Genomic DNA, 15,747 nt, shown 5'->3' with positions numbered 1-15,747 from the left:
AATCCAGGTCACTCCGCTAATTTTAGCGCATGTCAGACTCAAAAATAGGACATGAAATAGATCTTAAGACGACTCTCTTTGGGGGCGAACAGGAGAAAAAGCGGCAGCTGCTCCGCTTTCCGCTCCCCGCCGCGCCCGGTTCTCTCGCGGACGAGCGGCGCAGCCCCGGTTAGCGAGGGCAGCGAACGAGAGGGCGAGCGGCGCAGCCCCGGTTAGCGAGGGCAGAGAGCGAGAGGGCGAGCGGCCCGGTTAGAGAGGGCAGAAAGTGAGAGGGCGAGCGGCCCGGTTAGAGAGGGAGAGGGCGAGCGGCCCGGTTAGAGAGCGAGAGGGCGAGCGGCCCGGTTAGAGAGCGAGAGGGCGAGCGGCCCGGTTAGAGAGCGAGAGGGCGAGCGGCCCGGTTAGAGAGCGAGAGGGCGAGCGGCCCGGTTAGAGAGCGAGAGGGCGAGCGGCCCGGTTAGAGAGCGCGAGGGCGAGCGAGAGGGCGAGTGGCCCGGTTAGAGAGCGAGAGGGCGAGCGGCCCGGTTAGAGAGGGAGAGGGCGAGCGGCCCGGTTAGAGAGGGAGAGGGCGAGCGGCCCGGTTAGAGAGGGAGAGGGCGAGCGGCCCGGTTAGAGAGCGAGAGGGCGAGCGGCCCGGTTAGAGAGGGAGAGGGCGAGCGGCCCGGTTAGAGAGGGAGAGGGCGAGCGGCCCGGTTAGAGAGCGAGAGGGCGAGCGGCCCGGTTAGAGAGCGCAGGGCGAGCGGCCCGGTTAGAGAGCGAGAGGGCGAGCGGCCCGGTTAGAGAGCGAGAGGGCGAGCGGCCCGGTTAGAGAGCGAGAGGGCGAGGGGCCCGGTTAGAGAGCGAGAGGGCGAGCGGCCCGGTTAGAGAGCGAGAGGGCGAGCGGCCCGGTTAGAGAGCGAGAGGGCGAGGGCCCGGTTAGAGAGCGAGAGGGCGAGCGGCCGGTAGAGAGCGAGAGGGCGAGCGGCCCGGTTAGAGAGCGAGAGAGCGAGAGGGCGAGCGGCCCGGTTAGAGAGCGAGAGGGCGAGCGGCCCGGGTAGAGAGCGAGAGGGCGAGCGGCCGGGTAGAGAGCGAGAGGGCGAGCGGCCCGGTTAGAGAGCGCGAGGGCGAGCGGCCCGGTTAGAGAGCGAGAGGGCGAGCGGCCGGTTAGAGAGCGAGAGGGCGAGCGGCCCGGTTAGAGAGCGAGAGGCGAGCGGCCCGGTTAGAGAGCGAGAGGGCGAGCGGCCCGGTTAGAGAGCGAGAGGGCGAGCGGCCAGGTTAGAGAGCGAGAGGCGAGCGGCCCGGTTAGAGAGCGAGAGGGCGAGCGGCCCGGTTAGAGAGCGAGAGGGCGAGCGGCCCGGTTAGAGAGCGAGAGGGCGAGCGGCCCGGTTAGAGAGCGAAAGGGCGAACGGCCCGGTTAGAGAGCGAGAGGGCGAGCGGCCCGGTTAGAGAGCGAGAGGGCGAGCGGCCCGGTTAGAGAGCGAGAGGGCGAGCGGCCCGGTTAGAGAGCGAGAGGGCGAGCGGCCCGGTTAGAGAGCGAAAGGGCGAGCGGCCCGGTTAGAGAGGGCAGAGAGCGAGAGGGCGTGGTCGACCGCTAGGGGCACGAGCGCGGCCCGCGAGGTCAAAGCAAGCGCTCCAGGGAAAAAATGGCGGCGGTGCTGTAAACACTTCCATCATGTTTATTCCCCCCCCCCCAAATTCAGGGGTGACAGCAGGAGGGTGAGGGACCCAGAAAGGAAATTATGCACAGAGTAACCAACTAATATCAAATGGGACATACATGGTTCATTAAGTTCTCCTGCAGTCCCTACCCCTCATAGAACAGGTGTAAATGTCATCCTTATGGTCCCAGTAAGGTCCAGGCATAACCCCAGTCAATATTCAATCCAGGGTTTGTCACAGAACTAGCGTAACCCAATGGAGTAAAGACACTGGCTGGATGCTGTAACACTCACATGCAGTAATTACCTAGTAGAAAAAGGATATTGTACATTGTTGGAAAAAAAAAAAAAACCTCTACTGCTTAGGTCCCCTAACCTGGTCCCGGTGGGCCACAGGCCTGCTGGTCTTTGTTTTGACCTTAAAATTAGAAACCAGTTCAGACTCAAGAGACCCGGTGTGCTGAGCAACAAACAGCAAAGACAAGCACACGGCCGCTTCATCCCTGCCTCACCACGCAACAGCGCCCCCTCTGGCTGATGCATAAACTGCAGGCTGAGAACAAGCAGCAGCTGGCAGACTGGGAGTTCAGTCAGGCACCCAACCCTCTGAGAAAGGTAAGAATGGGAGATGAAAGGTGAAGAGGAGGGTCTGCGTGAGACAGACGCAGACATGGGGGGTTTGTCACAAGCTCCGCTCTCCAAATGTAATTGGCTGTGATACAGTGGGCCATGCCTGGTGACTGTGATTGGCTGAGATACAGTGGGCCATGTGGCCCTGTGACTGTGATTGGCTCACAGCTGCGCTTTACCATCCCCCCTTAGTCCTCCCTGCATCAAAACACTTTTATATAAACCTGCTTACATAAACTCCAAAAAGAGAAACTGCACAAGTGTCGGGTGAAAATGTTTTTCTCTCCTCACTCCGCTTTTTTTTTTTTCTCCTTTTCTCCTCCATCCTTTTTTGTGCTCTTAACGGCAGTTCCCATGGCAACACTGCACACCAGAATCTCGGCCTCCTTGTGGATTCCGCATCGCGGAGTTAGCGGTGGCGGCGGCACAATAGGCCCTGCCGGAGAGCAGAGGCCCACCTGAGCACACGGAGTCAAGGCTACAGCCCCCGGAAACGAGCCGAACCGGGGGGGGGGGGTGCAAACACCTTCAACAGGCTGAACGAATCCAAGCATCCATGTGCAAGAGCTGGAATTAAAACTACATCAATCAAAAAGCAACAAATGAGTCAGAATCATTAATAATTATAATAAGTGCAGGCACAGATGTCTGCAGTAGCCTCTGCTCATTTGAGAGGTGCACATCTCTTCACTGCACAGTCCAGGTGCCAAACTGCGCAGTCCAGGTGCCAAACTGCGCAGTCCAGGTGCCAAACTGCACAGTCCAGGAGCCAAACTGCGCAGTCCAGGTGCCAAACTGCGCAGTCCAGGTGCCAAACTGCACAGTCCAGGTGCCAAACTGCGCAGTCCAGGTGCCAAACTGCACAGTCCCAGGAGCCAAACTGCACAGTCCAGGTGCCAAACTGCACAGTCCAGGTGCCAAACTGCACAGTACAAAAGTAGTGCATTCATGGCAACTGCACGTCAGGACAACTGCAAAAGCACAGGTCAGTGAGGTCAGAGCAAACTCCATTCGCACAGTATCTCATGCCTGCCAAAACCAGTTCAGGGAACTACGCATGCGCCATCCGGCTCTTTCTGACAGAGCCCATCCATTCTCAAAGCAGCGTAACACATTCAGGGCCAGTGTGAGGCTGTCCCTGGGCTGTCTCACACAGTGACACCCCACCCCCCACCCTGCCACCCTCCCTTCCTCCCCCCCCCACTCATGCGTGAGATCACTGGGGCTGACAGCACCCGTCTCCTCCAGTCTGTAATTAATATGTCCTCTCATTCCGGAAAACCGTACCCAGGCGGCTCATAATCAGCCCAAACGAACGGGAGAGGGGCCGTGTGTGGACAAGGGGCCCCGCCCCGCGGTACACGCGGTTCCCCACGGCAACGACACGGGGGGGGGGGCAAAAGAGCTTCAGAAAAACAGAGTCTGCAGAGAAACGGATAATGCCAGCCACCCACTGCCAGCCAGCCGGAACCTTCCGCGCTCCTACTTTACATCGCTGCCATACAGCAGAGCCAATTACGCAACTGCACCATTTACACAGCGGGATGAGTTACTGCACAGCGGGATGAGTTACTGCAGCACCCGGCTCAAAGGCACAGCTGCACCATTTACACAGCGGGATGAGTTACTGCACAGCGGGATGAGTTACTGCAGCACCCGGCTCAAAGGCACAGCTGCACCATTTACACAGCGGGATGAGTTACTGCACAGCGGGATGAGTTACTGCAGCACCCGGCTCAAAGGCACAGCTGCACCATTTACACAGCGGGATGAGTTACTGCAGCACCCGGCTCAAAGGCACAGCTGCACCATTTACACAGTGGGATGAGTTACTGCACAGCGGGATGAGTTACTGCAGCACCCGGCTCAAAGGCACAACTGCACCATTTACGCAGCGGGATGAGTTACTGCAGCACCCGGCTCAAAGGCACAGCTGCACCATTTACACAGCGGGATGAGTTACTGCACAGCGGGATGAGTTACTGCAGCACCCGGCTCAAAGGCACAGCTGCACCATTTACACAGCGGGATGAGTTACTGCAGCACCCGGCTCAAAGGCACAGCTGCACCATTTACACAGCGGGATGAGTTACTGCAGCACCCAGCTCAAAGGCACAGCTGCACCATTTACACAGCGGGATGAGTTACTGCACAGCGGGATGAGTTACTGCACAGCGGGATGAGTTACTGCAGCACCCGGCTCAAAGGCACAGCTGCACCATTTACACAGCGGGATGAGTTAATGCACAGCGGGATGAGTTACTGCAGCACCCAGCTCAAAGGCACAACTGCACCATTTACACAGCGGGATGAGTTACTGCACAGCGGGATGAGTTACTGCAGCACCCGGCTCAAAGGCACAACTGCACCATTTACACAGCGGAATGAGTTACTGCACAGCGGGATGAGTTACTGCAGCACCCGGCTCAAAGGCACAGCTGCACCATTTACACACAGCGGGATGAGTTACTGCAGCACCCGGCTCAAAGGCACAGCTGCACCATTTACACAGCGGGATGAGTTACTGCACAGCGGGATGAGTTACTGCAGCACCCGGCTCAAAGGCACAGCTGCACCGGAATCAAACATGCAGCCGGGTGGGGGGGGGGGGGGGGGTCCTAACCGGACACGCACGCCACACAACACCGCACATCACCACTACCTGCCTCCAGACAGGCCAGGCTGCAGATGTCCAGGGAGTCCCCGCACTGAGCTAGCTGATCCACGGCACGCTGACGGGCAGGTGCGGGGGGCAGCAGTGCGGGGGGGGCAGCAGGCGGTGGGGGCAGGCAGTGCGGGGGGGGCAGCAGGTGTAGCGTGTGGGGCAGCAGGTGGAGGTGTGGGGGTCAGCAGGTGCAGGCGGCAGCAGGTGTAGGCGTGGGAGGCAGCAGGTGTAGGTTGGGGTGGCAGCAGTGCGGGGGGGGCAGCAGGTGTAGGCGTGGGGGGGCAGCAGTGCGGGGGGGGCAGCAGGTGGAGGCATGGGGGGTGGAGCAGTGCGGGGGGGCAGCAGGTGTAGGCGTGGGGGGCAGCCGGTGTAGTTGTGGTGGGGGCAGCAGTGCGAGGAGGGGGGGCGCTTAGGGCGGGGCTACAGGCGGAGTCAGCGCTGCTCCCAGCGCCCTCTAAAGAATTAGTGCCCTCGGGGGGGGGGGGGGGTTAGGGTGAGGGTATATCAGGGTGAGGATACACCAGAGTATGAGTATACTACAATACACATGAATCAGACCGTTTGGCAAGTCCCGAGCTGCCTGTCTGTATGAACTTCTCCATATCTGCGCACATTTCTCGTTTCTGATTGATGGGATTCAGCGTTCAGGTTTCATACACAGCGAGCAGCGGCGTTCAGGAAACAGCAGCACCAACACGCTCCCCGTTAGAAACGTTGCATCAGCGTGCTTATCAGAAGGGGGGGGGGGGTGAGGGGGGGGTGTGGGGGTTGGGGGGAACCAAACACATTTATGTAATTGTTACAGCTCTGATTGGAGTGGTTTTTAGCGTTTTTCCTTCGCTTGGTAACCTAGCAACAGAATCCCCTCATTCACACAGCTCGGCTGGTCTGTCCATCACGCTCGCTGGCGCTTATATAAGCACAGATATTAATCACGGCCCCTCGCAAACGCAGCCCCCCCAACCCCCACCGCCGAGGTCAACCCGAGACGCCCCAACAGCCGTCAGAGTGCACGGCCAACCGGAATGAGCACAACAGGAAGTGAGGTCACAGTGAGGTCACAGGCTCCAGCGATTCACCCCACATTCCACCCATTCATGCATTAGTTCAGAAGATGGCGTACAGTCAAACAGTGCTGACCTCACCTGGACCACAATCAGATGGTGCTGACCTCACCTGGACCGCAGTCAAACAGTGCTGACCTCACCTGGACCAAAGTCAAACAGTGCTGACCTCACCTGGACCACAGTCACACAGTGCTGACCTCACCTGGACCGCAGTCAGACGGTGCGGACCTCACCTGGACCACAGTCAGACGGTGCGGACCTCACCTGGACCGGTCCAGGGCGAACCCTGCATGCAGGGAGCCAGCCCACGCACTGGGGCAGCATCACAGCTCACTGAGCTCTCAGCAGGGGAACATGAGGAAGTGAGAATTGCCTTAATTAGCACCGTTTATCATAACCACACAGACAGCCAAAAGAGCAGCACCACTTCTGCAGTTAAGGCTCCCCTCCACACAGGGCAGGTGTGAGCTAAAGACTCTCCTCCACGCAGGACAGGTGTGAGGTAAAGACTCCCCTCTATGCACGACAGGTGTGAGGTAAAGACTCTCCATTCGAGACAGGCGTGATCTAAAGACTCTCTTCCACACAGGACAGATGTGAGGTAAAGACTCTCCTCCATTAGGGACAGGTGTGAGGTAAAGACTCTCCTTAATTAGGGACAGGCGTGAGGTAAAGACTCTCCTCCACACAGGAGAGGTGTGAGGTAAAGACTCCCTCCATGCAGGACAGGTGTGAGGTAAAGACTCTCCTTCATTAGGGACAGGTGTGAGGTGAAGACTCTCCTCCACACAGGACAGATGTGAGGTAAAGACTCTCCTCCATTAGGGACAGGTGTGAGGTAAAGACTTTCCTCCATTAGGGACAGGTGTGAGGTAAAGGCTCCTCCATTAGGGACAGGTGTGAGGTAAAGACTTTCCTCCATTAGGGACAGGTGTGAGGTAAAGGCTCCTCCATTAGGGACAGGTGTGAGGTATAGACTCTCCTCCATGAAGGACAAGTGAGGTATAGACTTACCTGTGCAGACAGTGGGTAAATTTTGTTTGGATCCATAATTGGGGCTGGTGAGTTAAAATGCAATAAAATCATTGATGTTAGAAGACACTGTCTGGCATACAGTACAGTATCCAAGGCCCGTACTGAGTTGGGCTAAAAAATTTTTTAAAAATTTAAATCTGTTAAATTCTCTGCTCCTTCAGGCTGGCAAGAAGCAGAGGCCTGTCAGCTAAATGGCATTAGGTTTAGGTCCACTGATGGCATTAGACAGTCAATGAATGGCATTGGGTAGTGCACAATGGCATTAGAGGCAGGTACCCCTTGTAATCGGCTAGAGGCAGGTCACAACTGAAATGCATTAGAGCAGACACTGTGGCATAGAGACAGGTCACACTGAATGGCGATTGGGCAGATCACAATTAATGCGCATTAAGAGGTCACCTGCATGGCATTAAGGCAGGCAATGAATGGCATTGAGGAGGTCACCTGAATGGCATTACAGGCAGGTCACACTGAATTAAATCAAATGGGTGGACGTCAAGCCTTTTAGTCGGTAGGCAATTATATTTATGTCATAATTCAAATTTTTTCTATACTCCTTAATATTTAAATCTGGTGTTTAACAAGTGTTTCAAGCAATACTTTAAAATGATTTTTAATAAGCTTTTGCTATTGTAATATCCATCCATCCATCCATCTATCCATCCATCATATTTACCCGCTTATTCTTGGTCAGGTTCGCGGAAGGTGCTGGAGCCTATCCCAGCATGCATTGGGTGAGAGGCTGGAGTACACCCTGGACAGTTCTCCGGTCCATCGCAGGGCCGCTGCTGTGATATTTTGATGTTTTATGAGGTCATTGTCTGAAACTGTACATGCTGCTTTTCTTAGCCAAGTCGCTCTGACAAAAGAGATTTTAAATCTCAACGAGACTGACCTGATAACATAAAGCATAAATAAAAATAAAATTAAAAAATGTTAACTAATTAAGGAAAACTGTAATACATTATGCTGTATGTCATCATGTTTACTTCATTAATAAACAGAGAGCTACTGTGACTCTGTACAGCTCTGTTTGAATTTGGGTGGTAAAAATGACTCATGAAAAATAAATAACAAATAGCAGGCTGAGATGACGATGATTAGGCCACTTTCTGAGCATGAAATTACATTCCATTAAATTCCAACTTCAGCGGCAAATAAAACTCACCGCCTCTGTTGTATGTACACTGCGTCACCCCAGCCCGTCATATCAAATACAAAACTGGGGCTCATCTGCCCATACCTGGCGCTAGCGACAGACAACGATTAGACCCCAGTATTGCTGCGCATCCCCAGTGCATCTCCTATGGACTGGAGATTCTGCGCATCCCCAGTGCATCTCCTATGGACTGGAGATTCTGCGCATCCCCAGTGCATCTCCTATGGACTGGAGATTCTGCGCATCCGCAGTGCATCTCCTATGGACTGGAGATTCTGCGCATCCCCAGTGCATCTCCTATGGACTGGAGATTCTGCGCATCTGCAGTGCATCTCTTATGGACTGGAGATTCTGCGCATCCCCAGTGCATCTCCTATGGACTGGAGATTCTGCGCATCCGCAGTGCATCTCCTTAGACTGGAGATTCTGCGATCCCCAGTGCATCTCCTATGGACTGGAGATTCTGCGCATCCGCAGTGCATTTCCTCATATTGGACTGAGTTTCTTGCAAAGGCCCAGTGCAACTCCACTATGGGCTTGAGTCCCCCTGGCGCGACCCTCAGTTATTCTTAGGACTGGCAGATTCAGCGACCACAGCACCACCGACGAGTTCTGCGCATCCCCTCAGTGCACTCAGAGACTGGGATTCTGCGCTGAACGCTACCCGTGCATCTATATAAGGAGCAAGTCACGCATCACTGAGTGCATCTTCCATGGACTGAGATTCTGGTCACATCCCCAGTGCATCTCCTATGGACTGGAGATTCTGCGCATCCGCAGTGCATATTTTGCCTCTATTAAATTGCTTATGACACTCACCATTTGTTCTACACATTATTTGGCAAAAAAAAAAGCCCTGTACAAAACCTCACAGCTATTTTATCGAGGGCTTTGAGTCGGACCCCTCAAAGGACGGTGACGACCCCCAAATTTCAGTTATTCTGTGAGGGGCACAATGACACATTTATATCAGAGAGCACAGCGATCCACCGATCAGAGTTTAAACTGTGCTATGCTGCCCTCTAGTGGACATATACAGCACACCTAGTGTCTAATGCCACAGGATTCCTGCCCTGTCTGAAACGGCTACCCGTTTCATCTGAATATATTCAAAGGCGGCACAGGTACCGTCTCACTGGGTGAAACCGGATCTGGTCACAGGGAGGAAAACACTGAGGAGCTGGTCACATCCGTCCCTCCATGTCCCTCCATGTCCCTGAGGTAACCATCCCTCCAGTCCGCTCCATGTGCCCTGGGTACACCACTCCACACCACTGTCCCTCCATGCGCCTAGGTAACCATGGATCCTCCATTGTCCCTCCATGTCCCTAGAGGTAACCATCAATCCATTGTCCCTTGCCATGTCCCTGGGTAACCACCACTCCAGTCCCCTGCACATGCCCTCCATGTACACTGAGGTAACTCGCACCTCCATGTCACTGCCATTGTCCCTCACATGTCCTGAGGAACCATCCCCTCCATGGTTCCCCCATGTCCCTGAGGTAACCATCCCTCCATGTCCCTCCATGTCCCTGAGGTAACCATCCCTCCATGTCCCTCCATGTCCCTCCATGTCCCTGAGGTAACCATCCCTCCATGTCCCTCCATGTCCCTGAGGTAACCATCCCTCCATGTCCCTCCATGTCCCTGAGGTAACCATCCCTCCATGTCCCTCCATGTCCCTCCATGTCCCTGAGGTAACCATCCCTCCATGTCCCTCCATGTCCCTCCATGTCCCTGAGGTAACCATCCCTCCATGTCCCTCCATGTCCCTCCATGTCCCTGAGGTAACCGTCCCCTCCTGTCAGCAGAGTTTAACCCCACTGTCACAGCCAGCTTCTGGCCAATGTGACATAACCAGACGGCCACAGGCACTCAGCACGAGCCTAGGCTGGGCCTACCGCCAGGACAAGCCTCAGGACACTTATGGAAAAGGAGATGCACTGGAATACATTGAAACAAAACGTATATATATATATATTCAAGACATAGTCAGCGCTTCAGTATATGGGCAAATATGCAAATTAATTACATATTTCAATATTGTCACACGTGTTTGCCATGATATTTTCCCAGTGGGTGCACATATTTACCACATATGGCACGGTTTCCGTCCGGAAGGCAAAACACTGAGCCGCTAGCCGGATTGCTAGCTGACTACTGATGCGAACTCGCAGCCGCCAGACAAATTTGGCTTTGTCCCCAACAGCGGAAGGGAGGGACGTGCAGTTTGCTGTGACTTTAGCCCCTCCCACAGGGTTAGCGGTTGAGAGACACGCCCCTCCTGCAGCCATTGGCCCACAGGCAGGAGGGGGTGGCACAGAGCAGCAGAGACACACACACACAAACTATGGAGGGAAAAATGGAGGGAAAGCCTGCTTGCAATGAAAGGCTTTTTGGGGGGGGGGGGGGGGGGGGAGAACAGTGCTTCATCACTGCTGCTGAAAACAAAACAGCTTCTTGCTCATCATGTAATATATTTTAAAGGTAGAAACATTAACCTAAATTCTTACACCTGCCAGGGGGGTGCGCAGCGGGACAGGGGGTGGTCCAGACACAGCAGGCGGTTCGGTGGACGTGCAAACTGGAGTAACCCATCCCAAATCAGCAAAGGACGCTGGGAAGATGGGAGGGGCCTATCGTTACGAGTTTGTATTCAGAAATGGAAGATGTCGTGCGTTGAACATTAAGCTGTGTTCGTAGTGAACGCAGTCCATTTCCGAACGCACGTCTCTCCTCTCCTCTCCGGGGCAAAAGATGACTAAATTGGCTGTTGACGCGTTTGCTTGTTTGTGTTTGTTTATGCCCGAGCAGCATCCCAGGCAAGCGGTTATTATACCCTCACTGCGTCCCTGTTTGTGTGGTGATAATAAGGTGGTGTCAGTGAGAGGCTCAGGCTATTCAGCTCTGCAGCGTGGGGGGAGGGCGGGGGGTGTGGGGGGGGGGTGAGTAAATTGGCACCAGAGCATCCGCGAGCGACACAACCGTCTCATGGAGGGAGGAGGTGTGGGTTGGGGGGAGCAGATGGACAGCAGTGAAGATGTCACTCAAAGTCAGAGGTGGGCGGAGCTCTCATGGTTCCGCCCACTCACACGGACACTTTCACTGACACCCCCACGGGAGTCACGCAGATGAAGTCATTACCTGGCACACACACACACACACAGGCGCGTGCGCACACACACACACAGCGGCACGCACGCACAGGCGCGCGCACACACACACACTCATGGTCAAGTCCCATTGCTTGGGATTGGATGATTGGAAGGTTGCTGGTTTGATTCCAGCTGGAACGCTGTCAGTGTACAGTTCAGCAAAGGCACCTGGCATCAGCTGCTTCACAACAATCACAAAACAGAGAGAGAGAAAACACTCACTCTCATCTCTCTCTCCTCTCTCTCTGAAATATGCCCTGGAAAAACGAAAGGGGTGACATTTTACACGTGTGTGTGAATGTTCCACACGTGTGTACCGTACTGGAGAGGCCAGGGGGTAACACTGATGTTCTTTAACCTAGTCTCAGCAGGGTGTGGCACACTGACCGCACACAGGAGACTCATTTCCTCTCTGAAGGGAACCAGAAGGGACAGAAAGAGAGGAGTCCAGCAAAAGGAAGAGAGAAAAAAGAAAAGAAAGAAGAGGAGTGAATTCCACTACTCCGCTGAGCTCCCTGTGATGAGGGTTACCGCACAGATCCACCCTGAATCCGACCCGCACCCCGGCAACCAGCCGACCCGCACCCCGGCAACCAGCCGACCCGCACCCCGGCAACCAGCCGACCCGCACCACGGCAACCAGCCGACCCGCACCCCGGCAACCAGCCGACCCGCACCCCGGCAACCAGCCGACCCGCACCCCGGCAACCAGCCGAACCGCACCACGGCAACCAGCCGATCCGCACCGCTGCAACCAGCCGATCCGCACCGTGGCAACCAGCCGATCCGCTCCGCGGCAACCACCTGACCCGCACCCCGGCAACCAGCCGAACCGCACCCCGGCAACCAGCCGAACCGCACCCCGGCAACCAGCCGAACCGCACCCCGGCAACCAGCCGAACCGCACCCCGGCAACCAGCCGAACCGCACCCCGGCAACCAGCCGAACCGCACCCCGGCAACCAGCCGAACCGCACCCCGGCAACCAGCCGAACCGCACCGCGGCAACCAGCCGATCCATACCGCGGCAACCAGCCGATCCGCACCACTGCAATAACACCTGCAGCGACTCTCCTCCTTTCCCCTGGTCATTAGGAACTGAATGAAATCCCCCAGCTGAGCTGAAGGCTCGTGTGTCAGGCTCTGGAATGACAGATGTCTACAAACACACAAACTAATCAAATTCAAATAAGCATATCATAGAACATAAACATAACAGCAGCAGTATAACGGAGGCATTAAATGTATAAATATTTATATGTATAATCCAATTGTTACAGGTCCTATTTGAAGGGCGTACTGCCTGCCCACTCTTTCCAAACACTTCAGCATTTTCCTGTGGTGCAGAATGACACTTAACTGCTCATAACATGCAAAATTACACACAGGAAATTACACACGCAAAATTACACACACAAAATTACACACACACAAACATCACATACCATCGATTGCACAGCTTGTGCTGATTAAAAATGCTCCTCGTTTTCATACACACTAAAGGAAATGCAGTTTGCATGTCTTCCATTTTCCTTGTTTGCAAAAAAGGGAAGAACAGATTTGGAGGCAGCTGCATAACGGTCACAGACACAAACTACTGCTATTGACTACATTTTAGGGGCTTCTGTGTGATGCATTTTATTATTTAGTTACTTGTTTTTACCTTAATTTGAATAAGTATGTAAGCTGAAAACTCCACTGTCTTCAGAAGTAGAGACCTACTACGCAGGACTAGCCAAGACGCGGGACCCCAAACCAAGACGCGGGACCCCAAACCAAGACTGCATGGGACCCCAAAGCAAGACTGCGCGGGACCCCAAACCAAGACTGCGCGGGACCCCAAACCAAGACTGCGCGGGACCCCAAACCAAGACTGCGCGGGACCCCAAACCAAGACTGCGCGGGACCCCAAACCAAGACTGCGCGGGACCCCAAACCCCAAACCAAGACTGCGTGGGACCCCAAACCAAGACTGCGTGGGACCCCAAACCAAGACTGCACGGGACCCCAAACCCCAAACCAAGACTGCGCGGGACCCCAAACCAAGACGCGGGACCCCAAACCAAGACTGCATGGGACCCCAAAGCAAGACTGCGCGGGACCCCAAACCAAGACTGCGCGGGACCCCAAACCCGCGGCTGCCTCAGGGCTCAGCAGCCCCACATCTGCACCAGGTTTTCCAACAGCGCCCCCTGGTGGCAGCGTCAGCACAGTGACAGGCAGACTTCAGAGCGGGCTGGGGCAGGTTTAACAGACTGGATAAATAACTGCCCAATCCCGACCAGCGCAGTCAGACAGAAGAGGAAAGGAATACTCAACGCTGCAATTAAGCAGCTCTTTCATCAATGGAGCCTCAGGCTACGATTCCAGCACGGAAACAAAAGGGATGTGATGTGCTGTCAAAGAACTCGCCAGGCATTTTATTTTTAGTGAACATCGCTGCACTGATCCAGCCTGGCTGCTCGCTACGTTTGGCTGCTATACATCGAGGAGAATAATAAAGGCTTTGTCCTAATGGAGGGGAAAAAATGTGCAAAGCTGAACTCACCCTGTTATTCTGAACAACATGTTACAGAATGTGGGCATGTTACAGAATGTGGGCATGTTACAGAACGTGGGCATGTTACAGAACGTGGGCATGTTACAGACTGTAGGTATGTTACAGACTGTAGGTATGTTACAGAACGTGGGTATGTTACAGACTGTAGGTATGTTACAGAACGTGGGTATGTTACAGAACGTGGGTATGTTACAGACCCCGTACCCATGCGTGCATTACTCACTCCCACTCCTTGCGGCGGGCCTGGGGGGTGCTCTGGATCTTGTGCGCCTGGTGAGCCCGGACGATGTCGCGCTGCTCGATGAGCCCCCCCCGGCGACGCATCATCAGGTGGGGGCTGACGGCGGCGTCGGAGTCCGGGCCCAGCGAGGACCCGCCCCCGTCCAGGGAGGCGGAGCTGCAGGGCAGGAGCAGGTCGCTGAAGCTGCTGGCGCGGGAGAAGGGGGAGCCGGAGGGGGTGTGGGGGTCCAGCAGGGGGCAGGACTGAGCCCCCGAGGCCAGGCTGGGACGCCTGCTCTCCGTGACGGAGGGCGGGAGGGCCAGCAGGTGCAGCGCGCTGCTGCTGCCGCCCCGGACCACGCCCGGCTCAGGCACTCCCAGTGCATTGTGGTCCAAAGGTGTGTCCAGGCAGGAGCTCACGTCCAGCATCCTGAAGCCTCCACTTCACCATAGCCCTGGGGGGGGGGGGAGACGATGAGAGCGATGCAGCACACCTCACTGAGGTCACATGACAGGCGAACAGCGGAAAGGAAAGGTCAGGTGACAAGGAAACAGTGGAGGTTAAAGGTCATGTAATCAAGGATCAGAGGGAGGGAAAGATTTGCTTACCTCATCACTGAGCAGTGGGGCTTAAAGGTCACATGATCAGCAAGCAGTGGGGGGTAAAGGTCACATGATCAGCAGGGGGAGTAAGTCACATGATGTGTGAGCAGTGGGGGTAAAGGTCACGTGATCAGTGAGCAGTTGAGGGTGAAACAGGGGGCCTTCATGAATTCAACTCTCCTCACAGAGGCTCAGATCCAGAGACTGTAAAAAATATGGACAAAGCTACTGTGACGTCACCCATTGACTCTCCGTGGGTCTCTAAAACACGTTTCGAAGCTCAATGGCGGGCGCGGCCATGTTCTCGATTTGGAGCCAAAACCATGGTGGTGTGATTTTTACAATGTGATTGACAGTCCGGTGCGGAAAAGCCCATCAACCTGAACGAACGATTGCAGAACGAACTTGAGGCTAGCTGACTGTCTGCCGTTATGTTTTAAAATATATGATCAGATGTTTACGGAGTTTAATATCCATCCGTGACTGTACTGTGTCATGTAATCACGTTATATGTATGACATTAATAATACAATTATGTTCAGTTAACTTCAATTTATGTTTCTCAGCAAAACGAATATGCTTAGCTAGCATATCAGCTTGCCAGTGAGCTAGGTAAGCTATCCGTGGTTAGCTCACGCATTAGCAATATGAACTACAGGGGAACATCGACTGCACTGATGGTCAATCAATCAGAGATGTGTAGACTACTGGTGATATGACTAGGCTAATTTTCATATAACTGTCTGGTAGACCTGCTGTTAACCAAGCAAGTTATCGTCGTAGGTTTTCGCCACAGTCAGTTAATGAGCCATTAACTGCTACTACTCCATCGCCGTTTGTGGTGTTTACTTGCTGGGTGACGCTAGCTGACCGATCGTTCGCAAGTCACTTTTTACCGAATAAAAATTAACACTGTCAGCGGTGATTAACAAATCTACCAAGTATTTTAATAACTGATTTACAGGCGTGTAAATATGACAACGCACTTTGAAGAGCAAGTTTTCCACCTGTTGCATACAGA

At 54.6% G+C, this 15,747-nt stretch overlaps 1 protein-coding gene across 1 annotated transcript in view; it reads right to left on the bottom strand.

Moving 5' to 3' along the window:
* The window catches only part of LOC135258168 (voltage-dependent R-type calcium channel subunit alpha-1E-like), a 90,813-nt gene that overhangs the window by 64,203 nt on the left and 10,863 nt on the right, over nt 1-15,747 (bottom strand). The window contains 1 exon segment of the mRNA XM_064341463.1: nt 14,128-14,578. Coding sequence (XP_064197533.1) covers nt 14,128-14,552 — 425 coding nt within the window. The 5' untranslated portion in view covers nt 14,553-14,578.

The sequence above is a fragment of the Anguilla rostrata genome, chromosome 6 (genome assembly GCF_018555375.3).
Source record: "Anguilla rostrata isolate EN2019 chromosome 6, ASM1855537v3, whole genome shotgun sequence".
NCBI classification, from domain to species: domain Eukaryota; kingdom Metazoa; phylum Chordata; class Actinopteri; order Anguilliformes; family Anguillidae; genus Anguilla; species Anguilla rostrata.
This window is presented reverse-complemented; position numbering and strand designations above follow the sequence as displayed.